Below are 17,582 nucleotides of genomic sequence, written 5' to 3'. Positions count from 1 at the left end.
TCTTTTTATCCAGACACGTTGCCCTGTTAACTGATGCTGAACGGTAAACCTGGTCCGGAGGAGGTTAAGTTCTAGGATAGGAGCTCACGGGGTGTGACAGACCACCAGCTGACCAATCGGTTCTCTCGGGTGGGCATGAAAGACCGCTTAGTCACCAATTTGCTCAGCCGGAGTGAAGTCCTCTGGTGCGGGACCACCCCTTGTCTTTTTTTGCCCAACATTATTTCTTACGGGCTGTGAACAAACAATATCTTACTGATCATCAAAACCGAGACATTGTCAGGGAAAAGTAGAAATGTGTGCAAATGGAATCTTTCATACTGACCACTTTGAAGGATGCTTTTTTATTTATTTTTTATTTGCTTCCACGTCTTTTATTCCCCACTGCTATTGCATCTGCAACACAAATTGCCTATAATGAGCGTTTTCCTTGGGATTTATAGGAAAGTGGACTCTTTCTAATTATGAGGTTGGATATGATGCTGATCACACACACACTGACTGACGACATAAATGAACAAGGACCTGACTGCTCGTGTCGTCACATGATGAGATAGGTCTATTAATATCAGCATTTAAGAAAATGTATAGCCTAAACAAGAATGGGGGGATGTTGAAATATGGATTGGGAAGTGCAGGAACTCATTTGAAAAAAATAACGGAAATGAGGTACAGTGCAAGGTTAGTCTAGCATATCACAAGCTGTCAACATCTTTGCACAGCCATGTAAGGGCAGTGGAAAGTATGGTGCTGTCTGCAGATCAACAGTCAAAGGTAGGCTTCATCACCCCAAGATCGACGTGCAGAGCATAACAGCCCTCTCCATCTTTGTCAAAGTGTAATGTTGGCAGGTTCGTGCATGTATGTGGGTTGGTGGTAGCAGCGGCTTGCGGGGGACGATCTTAGAGTAATTTTCAATTAGTTACAATGTTGATTAGCTCTCTTGCTTGAAATGCCCATTCCTAGCTCAGAGATGGTGTTCGTCATAACTGTTGCCTTTGTATCATCTCGAACCAGTCTTTGCCCAGCATTTCTGCATTTTTAAACTTTCACTCACTGGATAGTTTCTCTTTTTTTGTAGCCATTCTCAGTAAATTCTAGAGATGGTTGAAAATCCCAGTAGATCAGCAGTTTGTAAAATACTCAGAACAAAAGCCAAGCCTCATTCATAGTCCCTTAAATCCTCTTTCTTTTCCATTCTGATGCTCCATCTGAACTTCAGCAGGTTTTCTTCATCATGTTTCTATGTGTGAATGTACCAAGTTGCTGTCACGTGATTGGCTAATTAGACATTTGTGTTAATGAGCAGTTCCTAATAAAGTGACAGGTCATCTTGATCTTCTCCCCAGAACACCCTGCTTTAGAAAACTATGTATCTCTGTAAAGCCATGCTGATTTTGATTTGATTCAATGATTAAAGATGGATTTGTAGATTTTGAAGAGAAGTAACCATTAATCCCCCTGTGTTCTGCCTGTTGAATAATGACCCCTGTCTAATGTCGGTGTTGTTGTTTGGGATGTCTGTAAATCTCGAGTTGATCTCCATCCTGATGAAGTTAATACTTTTGTAACCAGATTTGATGAACGGACAGAGTTTGATCACTTTGACTCTGAAGTGTTTGGCTGGCTTTTCAAAGCCTTCTCTTTTCATCTTCATGTTGTGTTTTTTTCCCTTTCCGGTTGCAGGACAATAAAGTTTCCTCTTTTCATTCTCTATTCCATCAAGTCTTGGACTGTCGTATTCAAAGAGCTCAAAGAGCTGCTCACACGCTGAGGTGTAGTTGCTCGTGTCTCTCTCTCGGCTCGCGGTCCACCGAAGTGGAGTGCTCGCACATTTGGGCTAATGATTTTGAATAGTGATTAAAATGAATTGTAGAGTGCCCTGCTTCTGTAGTATCCGGACCCCTCCATCATTAGCGCTTCTCTTCCTCTTTCTGCCTTTTCTTCCTCTCTCTGTATCATCGGGCTTTCAGACGAGGCCCGGGGTGGGCTTTCATGAGCACAGACTCAAAGATTTCCCCACTTCTTGTAATCATGGACACCACTCTTCTAGCACTTTCACTGTCGTCTTCTGGTCCTCAAAGGTGCCTTTGATTCCCTCACATCTTACACCCGGGCCGGATAGTGTCACATTATATTTTTCCTTTCTGCTTTTTAACTCCCCCACCAACCCCTCTCTTCACCTCCTTTCTCACGCCTATCTTCTCCTTCTTTCTTCACTGAAGCTCATCAGTCTGTTCATACTTATTGTCCTCAGACTGAGAGCTGATTTAGCACTCTTCTTCTCTTTGGGGCTGCTTCATTCCAGGACCCTTACCCTTAACTTTCCTGCTCATCCCCCGTTCCCTCCACTGTGCCTTGATCCACCTTTTTCATAATCGCCTCTCTCTCTTTGTTTTTTCTCTTCTCCTGCTTTAAATGAATAATGCAGAGGGGAGGAAATGGGGATTAAAGAGGAGCTAAAGCCAGTGCCAGTTTCTGTGGTGCACAGCTCCACACCGTCTCTCGCAGGACCGTGAACACATCAGGGCTAACAAGCTCCTTTTTTCCCCTCTCCTGGCATTTTTTTCCTCAGTTCTGCATCTGTCCCGCTCTGTCCTACTCCATCCCTGCTGAGCCGTCCTCTCTTATGCCTTCTCCCACTCAGTTTTGCCCGAGTTGACTGAAGATTTTCTCTTTTATATCGACATTGCATGATATTGTTTTTAGGGCGCCTTTTTATGGTCCAGTAAAAACCATCAATATCAAGAACAAGACGCGTTAGTGGAATCATTTTTGGGTACTTTAGGTTAATAAACAACTTACAAAGAAAAATAAAACATAATTTAGAAGCTTTACACAGTCAGTGCAAACTGCAAGTTCAGTTCTGAAATGTGGAATAGTGGCCGATGAGAGCAGGACTGTAATAAACTAAGTATTGCAGAGAAAACTGATAATGATAGTAGTCGTCTACCTTTTGATAGATCTAAATAACATCAAAGGTGTTGACAATGAAATTTAAATTTCACTAAAGGTAACAAAAGCTCAGAAAAGAGTCCCAATCGAGCCCATTTTTTGAAAATGGCTAAACACAGGATCAGAGAGTCTGGGATAAACAAGGTCAAAGCTGTATACCGAGTACGGCTATTGTTAGCAGAGCCAACACTCAGCAAATTCACTTGCCTGCGCTGGCTTCATGTTGTTGTCCAGCCAATAAACACCTTACCTCCACCCTTAAACCCAAAATACTTTCAAACCTTGCTGTGGAATGGAAAGTCTTCTGTAAACTGTACTTGTTTACATCCGGATAGTAGAGCAGCAGAGCATAATGACAGTTGCCAAAAAACAAAGCTACAGCCCAGGCTAGCCGTGGTTAGTTGGCTATAGCTTGAACATTTCAGGTCTACAAAGATAAGGATATTAACCCTAAAGTGCCAAAGCCCTTTATCTCATCAACGTGATAGTTTCCTTGTAGACTTGTTAAAAGAATGTAAAAGAAAAGTTTTTGATCCACTTGTGGATTATCATTCCCTTGCAGGCAGCTAAAGTTTTATTTGGCCCTTTTCAAAATGGCTGCTCTCATGAAATTATCCACACACTTATTTTTCAAGGAGATCATTGCTAGTTCTTAGGAGGCTGGGGTAAAAATAAAATCTAAATTGTTACTCTTTTTTTAAATTGGTATTTGCTGCATTGAAATAATGCATATTTATTTATAAATCTACTAAAAAAGTTGCCAAAACTGCCCAATTTGTCAAATATGATACAGAAATATCATGAAATGAAACAGCAATACTTTTTGTGGATTTTGTTAAAGATATTATAAACATCTAATCTCAAAAAAGTGGAATTGTCTAGCTTTTTTTGACAGTTCAGGCTTTACAGGGTTAAGAATTTGTTGTTGGCATACTGGTACTGACTAATGAGGGTAAAGGTGTTTTGTTTTGTTGACCAAACACATACACATCCTCCTGGATACCGTGCATGTCTTAGACTTGGGTAGAAAAATAGAGAGAGTTATTGAATGAGTGGCTCAAAAACTCTGGCTTGCCTCATTTTGAACCATTGAATAGCGTATATAGCCCATCGCTGTAAATGTAAGGAGTGCATACAATTTAAGACACAGTTCAAAGTTTCAGTTTAGGGTTGCAGTAGAAAAACCCAGGGGAAAATAGTTGTATTAACTAAAGTTTGGATTCCTGATAGGAGCCAACACTTCATGGTCATCAAGGGAACTGCAGCTCATAGTGACAGTCTTTCTAAACTCTAGCTGTCTGCTTAGTGCTAAACTAAACAGACAGCCACAGGAACATAAAAATATGCCACAGGAACATAAATAGGAAACACAGATTTGAGATAAGTGATTGAAGAAGGTGAGAGATGTGTCTCAAGTAAGTGGAAAGAAAAAAAATCAAATTAACAAATGAGAAGTGTGCTGGAAATGTGAGAACAAAGAAGACTGCTGAATAGTTAATATCCATTTCTTCCCTCCTCTTGTTCTGCCTCATTGTCTCTCCCTTCCCTCCTGTATGGTATAATTACCTACGTGTGATTGGGCCTGCTGTGAGAATGTCAGCCTGCAGTCTCACATTAGATGGAACACAGTCAGAAAACTGGGTTTGTTTACACTGAGTGGTTGGTGGTCTGAGTGGGGAGTTTTTTTTTCTTTTCCCCAACAGAGAAACAGCCATCAGTTTGTCAGGAAGATAAATGCTGTTCTTGCTAGCTCGTATACTGAAGACGTAGCAGATTTTTAGCTGCAGAGAAATGATCTATCACAGCTGACAGCTTGTATTGTAGATATGGTGGGAGCGGTTGTGGGTAATTTGTCAACTTTTTCTTCTTTTTAAGTTAATTTGAGTAAATATTCACTCTGCCACTATGAGATACCAACAAACACTCTGAGTGGTACTTCACCCTCATTGTTGCCAAAATCCTGGACAGTCAGCCTACCAACATGTCCTATATCCATGGTAGAAAGGCAGGCAGAGTTACCTTGAGTTTTTGTGCCAAATGTTTCTCAAATCAAAACCCCCTTCGTGCTACAAGAAAAGGATCCTCTGTGGATTAGAGACGATCAAAGATAGAGTCTATGGAGCGAGAGATTTTGTGGATTTAAGGTTCAAGTGATGAAAGTTGAAATCAATCAGTGCAGTCACTAGGATAAGGCTCTGCTTTTGATTGGTTGCACATTACTTGAACTGCGTGTGAACGTGCGCCCCGAGAGCGTGACCCGGCCTCGTTTGATTGAGTTAGCTCCGTTAATTGTGCCGTTTCCTGGCATGTGTTAATCTGACGTGGCAGTCTTAATTGATCTCGTTAACGTGGGATGTGGGAGGGCGAAACAACGTCAGGGAGCTGGGATGCCCCCTGGTTATTTTGACACGTAGACAGTCAGAAACACAAGAGGGCTAGGGAGAGGAGCGAGGGTGCCAGCACCAATCTAACAAAACACGAGGCTGAAGTGCAAAGAATCACAGCGAGAGGCAGGGAGGGCGCCCGGGTGGATGACTTGTTATGTCCCCTGTGATACTAAAATCAAAATGCCACAACAGTCAGCCAGCCAGGCTCACTAATGGGCTCGAGCTTTATATGGTAACAAAATCCCCATGCAGATACATGGTGTTCCTGGGTTGTCTTAGCTGGATCTGAAGGAGAGCATAGGTTGGGTACTAATATTAAAGGAAGATGTGTATCTTTATTTATCAGGCTGCTGTTTATAGTTTTTAACTCTAAATTACTTCCACTGAAAGCAAAAATTTCCCTGTTTGGTTCCTGCCTCATTTATATACTAGGTTTTCTTTGTAGAGCTGACTTTTTAAACGTATTGTGACCAGACTGCATGAATCTGAATTTAAATAATGAAAATGGATAACTGATGTTGCCTTACCTGAGTCCTTCTTGTAACACAGGGAGCCAAATAAGCTTTGATACAGAAGTGAATTTAAAAACAAACCTTAAATGTTGATGTATTTTGAAGAGCTACTGCAAGGCCAAGATGTGGCCTAGTGGTTTAGGTCATTTAGGCTATGTTCAGACTGCAGCCCTTAACGCTTAATTCCGATTTACTGCTCAAATCCGATTTTTGTGTTTAGCTGTTCAGATAGCACATGTAATGTGACCTGACTGCAGACTGTGATGTGAACTGACAACTGCTGACAACTGATTAATCCATTCGAAAAGTTGGCGCAATGTTAATAAACTAAATTTGTTAGAAACCATAATACATACGTATGATTCATTCACCTTTATCCTTTATTGTGTGTGTAATGGAGATGCCAGTCGATGTCCCAGCGCTCTCTCACTTTTTCTCATCACTCATCCTTTAACGCATTGTTTAATCAAGCTTGTAGCTGGATAAGTAACTAAAACTCTTTATTTAAAGAAAAGCATAGGTACATAGGTACACTTTTTAATAATCATGTCTATATTAAACTCTAATTATGTTCTGTCCATGAAGTGACTTTGAAAACATTTGCCCTGAGGTAAACTGCTGCTGTAGAATGACGTCAAATTCGCATTAAATGCGACCTGGCTGTTCAGACGCATTCAAAAAAATCGGATATGTATCTGATGTAGTACCACATTTGAAAGTGGCCTGAATCTGATTTGAAAAGGTCAGATTCAATGCGACTTGTGCAGTTCACACTGTCAGAAACAAATCAGATACAGGTCACAATTGAGCCAAAAAATCAGATTCAGGTCACTTTTGACTGCAGTGTGAACGTAGCCTTAGTGAGTTTGTTTAGGGTAAGTATGAGTTAGGTCATCGCCTTAATGTGCTTGTTAATGGGCACTGGATGGACACCTTAGGCAACCATAGAGTTCCAATTAACAGGTGGCAGTTGCAACTTCAAAATGAATGAACCACGCATGAACATGATTTTGATCTTTCTAGACATCCAAAAAAAAAAGAGTACGGCCTTCAAATGATTGATCACTATTTCTGGCTTTAAGAAGAGCCTTTCCTTTTTGGCTTCATTAAGTTAAAAACAAGAACCAAAAGATTGAGGATTGGATATTTAACAATGTTTTTCCAGCCTGCCTTTTTGCCTCAAGCACTGGGTGCTGTTATTATCTGTAAACATTTTTTTTTTTTACGTTTGAATTGATTTAAACTTCTTTGAATGTTAATTTAAGAAAATATTATTCCCAATTTAAATGTAATCCCAGGAGAATCTGTGTTATGCAAACACTTACTTTAATGATCTTCAAAGCTCACTCGAAGGCCAGCGACCGCCCAGAAAAAAAAAAAGCTGAACTCATTTAAAATAAACAAGCACAGTGTATGCAAAGTACACTCCTGTTCTTGCACACACTTAAACATGCCTGCTTGCATGCACATGATAAAGCCCCCGACTCATACACAAACATGCACCCACTGTGCCATGCATATCTGTGTATTTCTTTGGCAGATGTCTAATTAGCATCATTAGCCTTTAGTGAATGGGACTGAGGACATGAGCAGAGAGACGGCTCCTCAGTGCCATTCTCCTCTCTGTTGTACCAGGGGATTTTTAATTGGCCGGGGAGGCAACGGAGACTAGAGGCGGTTAGTAATACACAAATGACAGACTGACAGGTCCGCAGACAGACGGCCTTCACTCTAGTGGAAAAACATGCTAATGTCCCACTGTGAAGTCTGTTGTGTCCTTTTTTCTTTTGTGTACTACCCCAATGTGTTTATGTCACACATGTAGAGTATTCATGCAAATACCATGGCAAGAGTTAACAAATATAGGTGGTGAGTTCTTAATCTGTATACTGTAACCTGTATTAGAAGACCCAGCATGTAAAGAAGCAGTCATTTCTTCTTATATGCCTTGATGACCTCTTATAAATAAAAATACAGACTTCTAGTATGACCACTGATGCTTTCCAGCATCAGAAACTTCCTTTTCTCCACAGGGATACAGCGTCTGTCCATCTGCCTGCAGAATCTCTACAAATATGTGTGTGCTCACCTCCTCAGTTAATTCTTGTGTATTGCACACCTTGCATGCAATCTATGACATTGCAAATATGTAACCCGACACCTGATGTGTGTTAAATTGTGGATGAAGCCACCTTGTTGCTGTCGTGCATACATTATACCCTGTGTTAATTACAAGAAATTGGTGTTAATTATTTGACTATGTAACCACATTATGTGCATTTCACTGTGATCATAGAGCATCTGTCAGAATCAGAGTTCTTCCCACATACATGAGCCGAGTGGAGGCTCAGAAATCATGAGCTTAATTGCATGTGTGAATACAATTTTGCGTCATACTTTTTTTTTTCAAAGATTGGTGTAAATTATTCATACAGGTAACATTTCACATTATGGCACTGTCTGTTTTAAGTGCGGCAATAAGCCAAGCAACTAATAGTGGAGTTTCTTATGCAATTAGCTTGCTTCCAGGCTACATGCCAGAACATGCAATTAAACAACACCGTGGCATACACCCATACCCAACACGCTCACCTCTGTGTGACCTATATTTCCTCAGAAAACAAAACAGGACGTAGAGCTGCTTAGACGCTGGTCTAACCAGTAATTCCCAGGAAAGACTCCTTGGAGGAATGCCAAGCAAGTACAGAATGGCATTACCTCAGCTTTGTTCAGATAAATAACAGGGGCTGCTGTAGCTTTGCCACGCTGCAACTTGAGAGGGGCTGAGACAAAGAGTGTCAAATCCACACGCATGACGTAGGATCCAGTTCTGCTGAAACAGGACACTCAGGCAGCAACAAGCACTCCATACTTTGGTTCTGAACAACAGACAACAGCTACTAGCTGAATGAGGTTATTCATTTGCTGTTGTAACATTGTTTTTTAAAAGAAATGACTGTTTCATGCTTTGTGTGATGGTTGTCAACAAGCTCACTAAGCAGAACTGCTGTTTTGTGTGTTTGATTTTCAGAGGTGCAGAGGATCAAGGGCCTAACGCCATGGACATGGACACGCAGCCACAGGGACAGCAAGCAGCCGTGCCCGTCTTTCAACCCCAGGTACAAAATACACACATACACAAGCTTAGCTGCTAATAACAGTTTTACAGTAAGAGGAGATAAACGATTTCCATTTTGAACCAACGACTGAAGCTGGTGCTTCTTCGAGGTGGAATGTGTTAGAAATGTATCTGGTATAGGCAATCTGTCTTCTCTTGTGTCTTGCGTTGCCATTTCCTGTCCTTTGTTTTTATGTTTAGTGCTTTGTTTGTGAAATATGAAAGTACTGCAGTTCTACTTGTGCAGCAGTCTAGATGAGAAGTTCTGCGGAGAAAAGATAAAGGGAATCCTTGATAAGTAGAGGGGAATTCATAATATCCGATGGTTGTAGGCTGTTCTTAGAATGAGTGGTCAAACAACAGCTGTATTTTGATGGCCAGAAGAATCAGAGCGCAGGTCAGCAAATGGCTGATGGGTAATAGAGATAATATTGGTAAAACAAACAAAAGGAAAGGCCTGAGATACTTAAATCACCTCAGAGGTGCCAAATTACACTACCTACTGTATGTGAACATAATGTTGTTTTCTAAATTAACCCGCTGCCACTGATACCATCATTGTCCTGGATTAGTTTCTTTGGGGGTCTTGTGCCAAAAAAGAAATGTGGACACCACATCAAACATGTTGGTTTGCAGTGTTTTATAGAGAAATTCACCCTTGAATTTTTTTTTCTTTTTACAATAATTGATAATGGATAAATGAATAAAATATGTAATCATAAATGGTTTTCGATTTAGGTAGGCATTTTGCAACTACCCTATTAGTTTTGTGACCCCCACCAGTTTGGGACCCACTGTGTTAGGCCATAGATCTCAGCACATGACTGATATTTATACTAGACACGAGAACAGTCATTCCCAATCTGTGGGCCTTGGCCTCCTAGTGGGCCGCGAAGATATTGTAAGTTGGCCGCCAAATCATTTCAAAACAGTTTGATTTTGTACAGGATTTGATTTGACTAAGACAAATATCAGAGATCACAGGAGCAAACTTAAAGTTGGGGAACAATCAGGAGAAATCACAAGCTTTGAGACCAGCGGGAGAAAGGGTTTAAAAAATGGGAGACTCCCTCCATATTCAGGAGTGTTAGCAGCCTGCCAGCACTCTCGATCGGTAAAAGTAACGAGTTTATGTATGACACAGCTTGACAAAGGCGAAAACTGAAGACATTTTCTCTGTCATTTTAGGTTATTTTAGTAAGTTTTTTAAACTCACTTAAAAATTTTAGTCATTGTTTTATGTAAAGCCTCATTTTTATTCTTGATTTTGTTTTTTCAATGAAAATGTTTTTGTTAACTACAATAACCCTGATATGTACACACATGCATGTCTGTTGTTAGTATTTGCTTTGATGTAAGCATTTTATTGAATTCTTTTAAAGTTGCATAAAAGAAATAACCTGTTTTGTCAGCCAGAGCTTTTTGCAGACAAACTTCATATTTACAGTAAAATATTTAGCAAAATCATAGCTATAGTTACCACACACAAATAAGTAAACAAACAAACTAACTAACTAACTAATAAATAAATAAATAAACAAATAAATAAATAAATAAATAAATAAATGGTGTGACCAAATCATGTGCTGGTGCGACCAACTGAGGAAGTTGGTTGCACCAGTGCTACCAGTGAAAAAAGTAGTGTAGAGCCCTGCCAGGCATCTATTTTTTAGCCTAATTTATCAGCCCTATCCACTGCTTAACAGCCAACAGACCTGCTTTATGGTATTTATATTTTTGCCTGAGTGTTAGGTTCCTGCATCAGAAAAATGGTTTAATATACTGAATATCAGTTTAGTAACAGAATGTACCAATACTTGATCTTACAAATTACTTTTCTATAGATCCACGAAAAGGAGGAGGTTTTAAATAATTAATGATGATTCAACACATTCATGTATTCATTCATTCATTTTAAATTGTAAATATTCTGTATTTCCCCCTTTTTGCTGTGTCAAATAAAATGTTTAGGGCCCAGCCTCCTCCAGCCCTCTGCAGCCTGTGTGTGAGATAGACAGCAGAGGATGAATGTTGAGTTGTTTCTATTGATCAGAGCTCTGGAGGCTGACAGAGCCTGGCCTCCCCGCATGCCTCTATCGGTTCGATACACCTCAGGTTTGCTTGGCGCAGATCTGTGGTCACTGTTGGATTTTAATACCGCCCTCCAACATCAGGCCCATTGATTTCTTTCCAGAAGGATGTTTTTTCCTCCATAACTATTGAATAGACTTTAAACAAAGAGGATCATCCATATGCCCCAGAGTAAATTTGGATTTTTTTATAGATGGAAACAACTCTAAAAATAGGTCTGTTATTTCAGTTGTTGTTTTCTTGTGTATGCAAGGGCACTGCAGCATTCACACTGGAATTGCCAAGGGGGTTAATTTAGCCTAAGATGTGTAATTGCAAAATTAAAGATAATTGGGTTGCCCACAGAAGAAAGTCAGATAAAAGCTCTAATGATTAATTTCACTTAGGCAGCACCCCCCCCCCACGCAAACACACAGACACAGGATCTTCCACCAGTTGATGATGTGTTATTGTTCAGCCTTAATGATCCCACTCTCTGTTTTTCAATCTATTTCTAGCAGTTTACATCAGTGTTAATTCCAGACCCGCTCTCTGCGCGGTCTATCGGTAACACAGTGAACTTTCGGTGTTGCGTCAGGTTTTTTAACTCTCACAGAGAATGTCTGAGCTGATTTCACATTTAGAGGGAGATGGAGAGAGTCAGCGAGAGTATGAAGATGGCTGTCTAACCAGCATCCAGATGGGTGTCTTTCAACAAGTCCTGTATCTTTTTCACACTTTCCCGAGGTTCAGTCTGCATACGAGCACAGGGAGGAAAAAAGCCTCAGCCTTCTCCTGGAGAAATCTGAATTGTATATCTGATGAAGGATGTTCTGTATCGCTTGCAATATCACTTCTCTTGGTCCCCGAGGTATGATGCATATGCATTAGGTAAACGAGATGAGCTGCTAAGATGTGCATTTTTAATGGCGCATTTGCTCTTTGAGTGAGTGGGAGGGTTTGCAAGGAGGCCCCCTCAGATCAGATTTCGATAGTCGCTGCAAAGTTTGACAGACACGGATCTGTCTGTAAGCGGCGCTGCGGCTGTGGAGCAGATTGAGAGGAGAAAGGAGGAGAAGCACCTTTGGGGTGAATCCTGCCAGTTTGACTGCATGGCTGCCTCACTGGCTGACTGGCTGAAGATGAATATTGCATGGTACCCTGCTCAAGGGGGCAGGTGACTGGTTAGGGTGGGAGTGGAAACCCCCCCTGCCTGCCAGTTCCTCTCTGTCTCTCCTTGTATCCTTCTCTGTCTCTCTTTGAGGCTACATCCGTGGTAATCCCTCTAACACTAGGCACATGTGGAAACCAATTGGTTTTGACTCTTAGTTTTTAAGTACTCGTTATCATGAAGATATTTGCAAATACAAAATATTGGACTGAATCAACAAATGACAAAACTCGTCTTCCTTCTGCTTCAATTAGGAAACAAACAGGAGTGCATCAGAGCAGCATCTGGAACGCAGAAGGAGAGACATGTAGAGCTGTTTGTCTGCATCTCAGCTGGTTGACCTCTGTGAGAGGTTCTAATTCAGCACAACATGTCATACACGTGTTTATGATTATTTTTGCTGTCAGACGACTCAACAAGCTGGGAAAGTTTGAGTAAAAATAAGGGTTGTAGTAGCCCTAGTGCATATTTGGAGTACTGCAGTGGGCTTCATTTAATCTAGCCCATGCGAATTTAATGAATGAATGCGTTAATTTTATTTTGAAGGTTTATGTGGGAAAAAGATCAGTAATACAGTTTTCATTGGTTTTTCAAACAGTTTGTTGTAATTGTTTACTGATGTCAAGTTTTCTGCTTGTTTGTCACATGCTTTACGTTTGTGAAGACTGGAGCATGTGTTTCTGTTGAACAATACATCAAAGTGAATTCAGTCATCTGTAATTGAAACATTGCTGAAAAACAAGCTGAAAATGCTAAAATAAAAGTAAAAAACAAAGTCAAAACAGAGACTGACGTTGAGATTTTGCTGAAAGGAATTAGCCAACACTTAAGTGACTCGCTGCTGAAAGGTCCGTATATACACTCTGCCAGACATTTGTTTTGAACCTCTTTCTAAAGTATTTTTTGGTCCAATCAAAAGCTTTTGAGGCAATTACTGGGTTGTTACTTGAAAATACATATACGAGGTTTTGTTAAGTATTACCAGGACAAAAAAACAGTTTAGTTTTTGTTAAAGATAGACAATCACCTGGGCTTTGGGATCAATACCAATCCTGATCCTATACCAGTGTTAAACAATAACCTGCATACTGTACTGTGAAATAAAACTGGTAATGTTTTAAGTAAAAGACAAAAATGAGTACACACGGAATTACTAATGTTAATACTTATTCAAACCATAAGTATTGTTTAACAGCAGTTTGGTTAAAAAATGCTTCAGATTTTACAGAAATGACTTGACTAAATCATAGTTGAGCCTTAGTGTCAAGTTTGGACCGATCCTTTCCCACCGATACCCGATCCAGCGCGATATCAGGATTGGATTGGCACATCCCTACTTGAAGACTCCATTCACCTCTGAGGTGGCTGCCATCTTGCACTGGCATGTTCCTATGGGAGCAGAGAAGGGACAAAGTATAAGTGCATTTCATATTTTAAGCCAAGAAGAAGAGAACAGTTGTTTTATTGTAAGAGGATCTTACTCTTTATAACAGGAGCTTCTTTTTCCTAACAACATTTTTTTTTTGGCTTTTTTTCACTTGTTCCGTAAAATGGTTTCTTCATAAGAAGTTTGACGCAAGTGTTCTCCGACAAGCACCAGATATTAGTCATTGTGTGAATCCAGATTGAATGAATCAAGTTTCATTACACAAATACAGCCAATGCAAACACTGAATCACACAAACCGTACTTTTTCCTGATGTTTTTTTCCCCATTCACACCAAAGTAAAGAGTTTCTAGATGCACTCCTTCTGTACGTGATGTTGTTTTCAGTGTTCTGGTCAGTTCAGTGCTGGTGTAAAGTAAGCATTGTACAAAAAGAAAGAGATGTTGTTGTTTTTTTGTCGTTGGAAAAGGGTGTCCTGAGTTTCTCTTTCTCTCTTTGCTTCCCTTCTGCTTTCTCTCCATGGGAGATGGCACCTCTGTGCTGCCGCTGGCCTTTCTGTGGCAGCCGTTGGCACTGCTGGGCTGTCACATCACACCTTCTCCCCTCTGTTGCTTGTCTCCCCCCCTCTGTCCCTCTCACTCCCTCTCCCTCGCTCTGTCTTCTGCATCCCCTCTTCAGCTCTCCATGTGTCTTGTCAGTTGTGTTTGGCAACGGTGTCATTATCGGGCAGCCCGTATCACACTTCCTCCTCCGACGAGCTGTCTGTCTGCTCTTCCTGTGTCTCTGTCTCTCGCTCTCCATCTTCTTACTCTTTCAATCCCCCTGCCAGTGACTCGCCCGTGGCGCTTGTATGTCACCTTTATACCCGAGACATGCTGTCCCTCACAGACGTTTCCCATAATGCCTTGCATGGCTGCCACTTAATCCCCATCCCCTGCAGCTTGTCCGTATAACCAAGTAGAGTGATGAGTGAAGAGAAAGCACACCACATGGTACGGCACAGAAATGTTTGTTAAGGATGAAGATACATTTTTTTTTGTTATGGAGAGGATGATCAGTGGGGCTTGCACACTTTTTTTTCTATGGAACAACCCAGAATAATTCCTTAATCCTGATATTTGACCTTTGTTTTTGAGTATGGGCTGCTTTGTTTTTCTTTTGTATCCTGAAAATAATTTGCGCCCACTCTTTGAACGTAACCTCCCATTTTGAAGGACTTCTTCCTCCTCCTTATCTCTAAAATCAATGTTATGATCCACACTAACAGCCGTCTTTCTAACCTCTTCTTCCCATTTATGTTCAGACACTGACCCCTGCGTCATTCAGGGTCATAACTCTCTGACTCCCCTCGTATATGTGAGTGAGTGTGTATGTGTGTTTGTTGGGCCCTCGTGCTTCAGCTGGGAGCCCCTGATTGTGTGACACCCGTGTGCGGCAGATGAGACAGCCTGTCAGTCAGCCTTGGCCTGGCTGCCCTTTGAAGGCCAGGCCAGGGGGCGAAGAGGTGCCGCAAATGGCCTGTGAAGTTTACATACACTGCCCACTGCTAAACAGATTAGCTCTAATGAAGTGTCTAATGCCGGGGCCGCCGGCTGACATAATCCTGCCTGGCAGCCCGGCCCCTTGGCTGCCAAAAAAGCCGCCCTCCCTCCAGCCCTCTATTCCGCCCTCGCATGGCCTCTGCTGCCACCCAGGGCGACTCCACATGGGGAGGTGCCCACTGTTAATCATGCCGGACAGTGTGCGATCTGACATGCAAATGTAGGTCATTGCATATGTAAATGTGTGATTACGGGGCTGGCATGCCAGGACACATTAGCAAGACTGTGCTCTCAGCAGGCGGTTGTCACAGCGCTTTAGAGGCTCATGCTAACATTTGTCAAGCTACCACGCAGCGAATGAAAGCAATGCCCTCTTGTCCTCTCTCCCTCTCTTACTGTCCATCTTTCATCTCTGCACAAATGCTCCTGTCACCATTAATGACAATTCATTTCACATTTTGGCCACACTATCAATGTCACACACCCTGAGCTCTTTGTGATATATGTTTGCATCTTGCCTTTCTTATGTTTTTTTCATGTTTAATGTCCTTAACAGACCCATGACAGAGGTCCTTCTTATTAAAGTATGAAGAGGTATCTATTGACAAAGTTTAGTTTTTGAATTTGATTATTCTTGCCAAAATAATCAAAGTGATGATAGAGACAGAGTTCCTGTGAACGTGATGTGTGGTTAAGCACTAAAAAGATGTATTTTTGACCTTCTCCCCTCCCTAGTTTTCCTCCTCTCTCCTAAGATGCTCACCCCCGAGCTGCTCCCACCGCCACATTGGCAGAAGCTTTGGTGACATGTGGCATTCTGATAACTGTCACCTTCTGTTTGCTCCCTCTGACGCCTCGTACAAGTTTACCAAAAGGCTTAAAAGGTCAAGCAGCTTGCTCTGTGCTTTTTTTCATGCTTTGTATCCAAGGGGGTTGTTCTGGTTTATTTTTGACTTTTGTTTTTTAATTGAGGAAGGTGAGTGTCTCAGCCTGCACAGCCAGTCATGTGGCGAGGAGATGCGGTAGTCCCGTCGTCTGTGGCCCAGTGCCAGACTTTCAGAGATACCACTTGGCAGAGTAAGGAAGGGAGAGCATTTACAATTCTAGTGAACTTAAAAACCACGTCAGCTGGAATGGTACAAGCCTGCAGTTATCGAGTACGGTATTTAATCTGTCACTGAACAGATATAGTTTATTTTTTAATCTCCCTTTGAAGGCTCTGTGAGGACTGTCTGTGTGACGTTGGTTGTAGTCACACCTGTGGACAGAAATGGTAGTGTTTTTCTGGGATAAAGGCCATGTCCACACGTAGCCGGGTATTCAGAAAAGTGCATATATTTTTATACCTTTACGCCTGTCATCCACATGAAACTGCAGCTTTACGTCACTAAACATTGTTTTCTGTAAACTCTGGCCAAAGTGAAGATCTTGTAAAAATCCGGTTTCATGGTTTTGTGTGGATGCCAGTACACTGAGTTCTTGATAGGGCTGCCACTAAAGATTATTTTCATAATTGACAAATCGGGCGATTATTTAAATGATTAATCGATTAATCGGATGGTGACACATTTTTGCACTTTTCTTCTTTTCTACAATTCAGCTTAAAATTGTTTTAGGTATTTTCTAAACAGCAATAAAGACAATAAAAAGCATTTTTCCTTCAGTAATATTTTATTACAGCTTTCTCTGTCTTGGCAGTGGTGCTGAATCTGCAAATATAATTGGCCACTGACTAATTTTCAGTGCATGCGCACTTCTTTTAGTGGCCTACGACAAGAGAGCGGGCTCATCTCCTTTGAACTAATATACTGTAAGCTACAATTTCACGCACCGAAACACTCGCAATTAGTTGCCGATAAAAATCGATTATTAAATTAGTTGCCAACTAATTTAATAATCGATTAGTTGTTGCAGCCCTAGTTCTTGGTTCTCAAATGTCACAGCTAAATAGTGGGGGATCATTCTGATTGGCTGGTACGGATTTTACGTGTGGAAAACACTGCCCATAATGGGTTTGGCATGCTGCAAGCGGCACTCACCAGTGGATTTGCTTGCTGTGTGTGGACGAAAGTGTTTTTAAAAACGAACAAGGATGGGGTACTCGTTTTTGAAAATACCCGGCTACGTGTGGACATGGCCAAAGACTCCTGTTTCCCATAAGCACCTCCCACCTCTGTCTTTAATGCCTGACTCTCACCAAGGAGGGAAATTTTTTGGAAGCAAGTGAACAGAGATTGCATTGTCTTTTTAACTTTGCTTTTCTTTGTTTAAGATTACTTTTTACAGAATAAAAAGCAACAAGATTATTTCTGTATCTGTACTTAGGTGGTGTTATTGTTTGAAATGTGACAAGAAGCAAACTTTGTGATCTTGATTTGTACCAAACTGTCTTCTGTCCTTTTTCTTTTTCTTTTTGCCAGTCCGGCTCATGTGTCCACCAA

General features: G+C 41.2%; 1 protein-coding gene across 1 annotated transcript in view; it reads left to right on the top strand.

Moving 5' to 3' along the window:
• The window catches only part of nek7 (NIMA-related kinase 7), a 68,879-nt gene that overhangs the window by 16,551 nt on the left and 34,746 nt on the right, over positions 1–17,582 (top strand). Inside the window, exon 2 of the mRNA XM_074668951.1 lies at positions 8,886–8,973. Within this exon, the coding sequence (XP_074525052.1) occupies positions 8,914–8,973 (60 nt within the window). The 5' untranslated portion in view covers positions 8,886–8,913. The remainder of the gene's footprint in view (positions 1–8,885; positions 8,974–17,582) is intronic.

Source organism: Halichoeres trimaculatus, unplaced genomic scaffold (genome assembly GCF_033239565.1).
Source record: "Halichoeres trimaculatus isolate MK-OKI-2021-1 unplaced genomic scaffold, fHalTri1.1 fHalTri1_scaffold_4, whole genome shotgun sequence".
NCBI lineage: Eukaryota > Metazoa > Chordata > Actinopteri > Labriformes > Labridae > Halichoeres > Halichoeres trimaculatus.
This window is presented reverse-complemented; position numbering and strand designations above follow the sequence as displayed.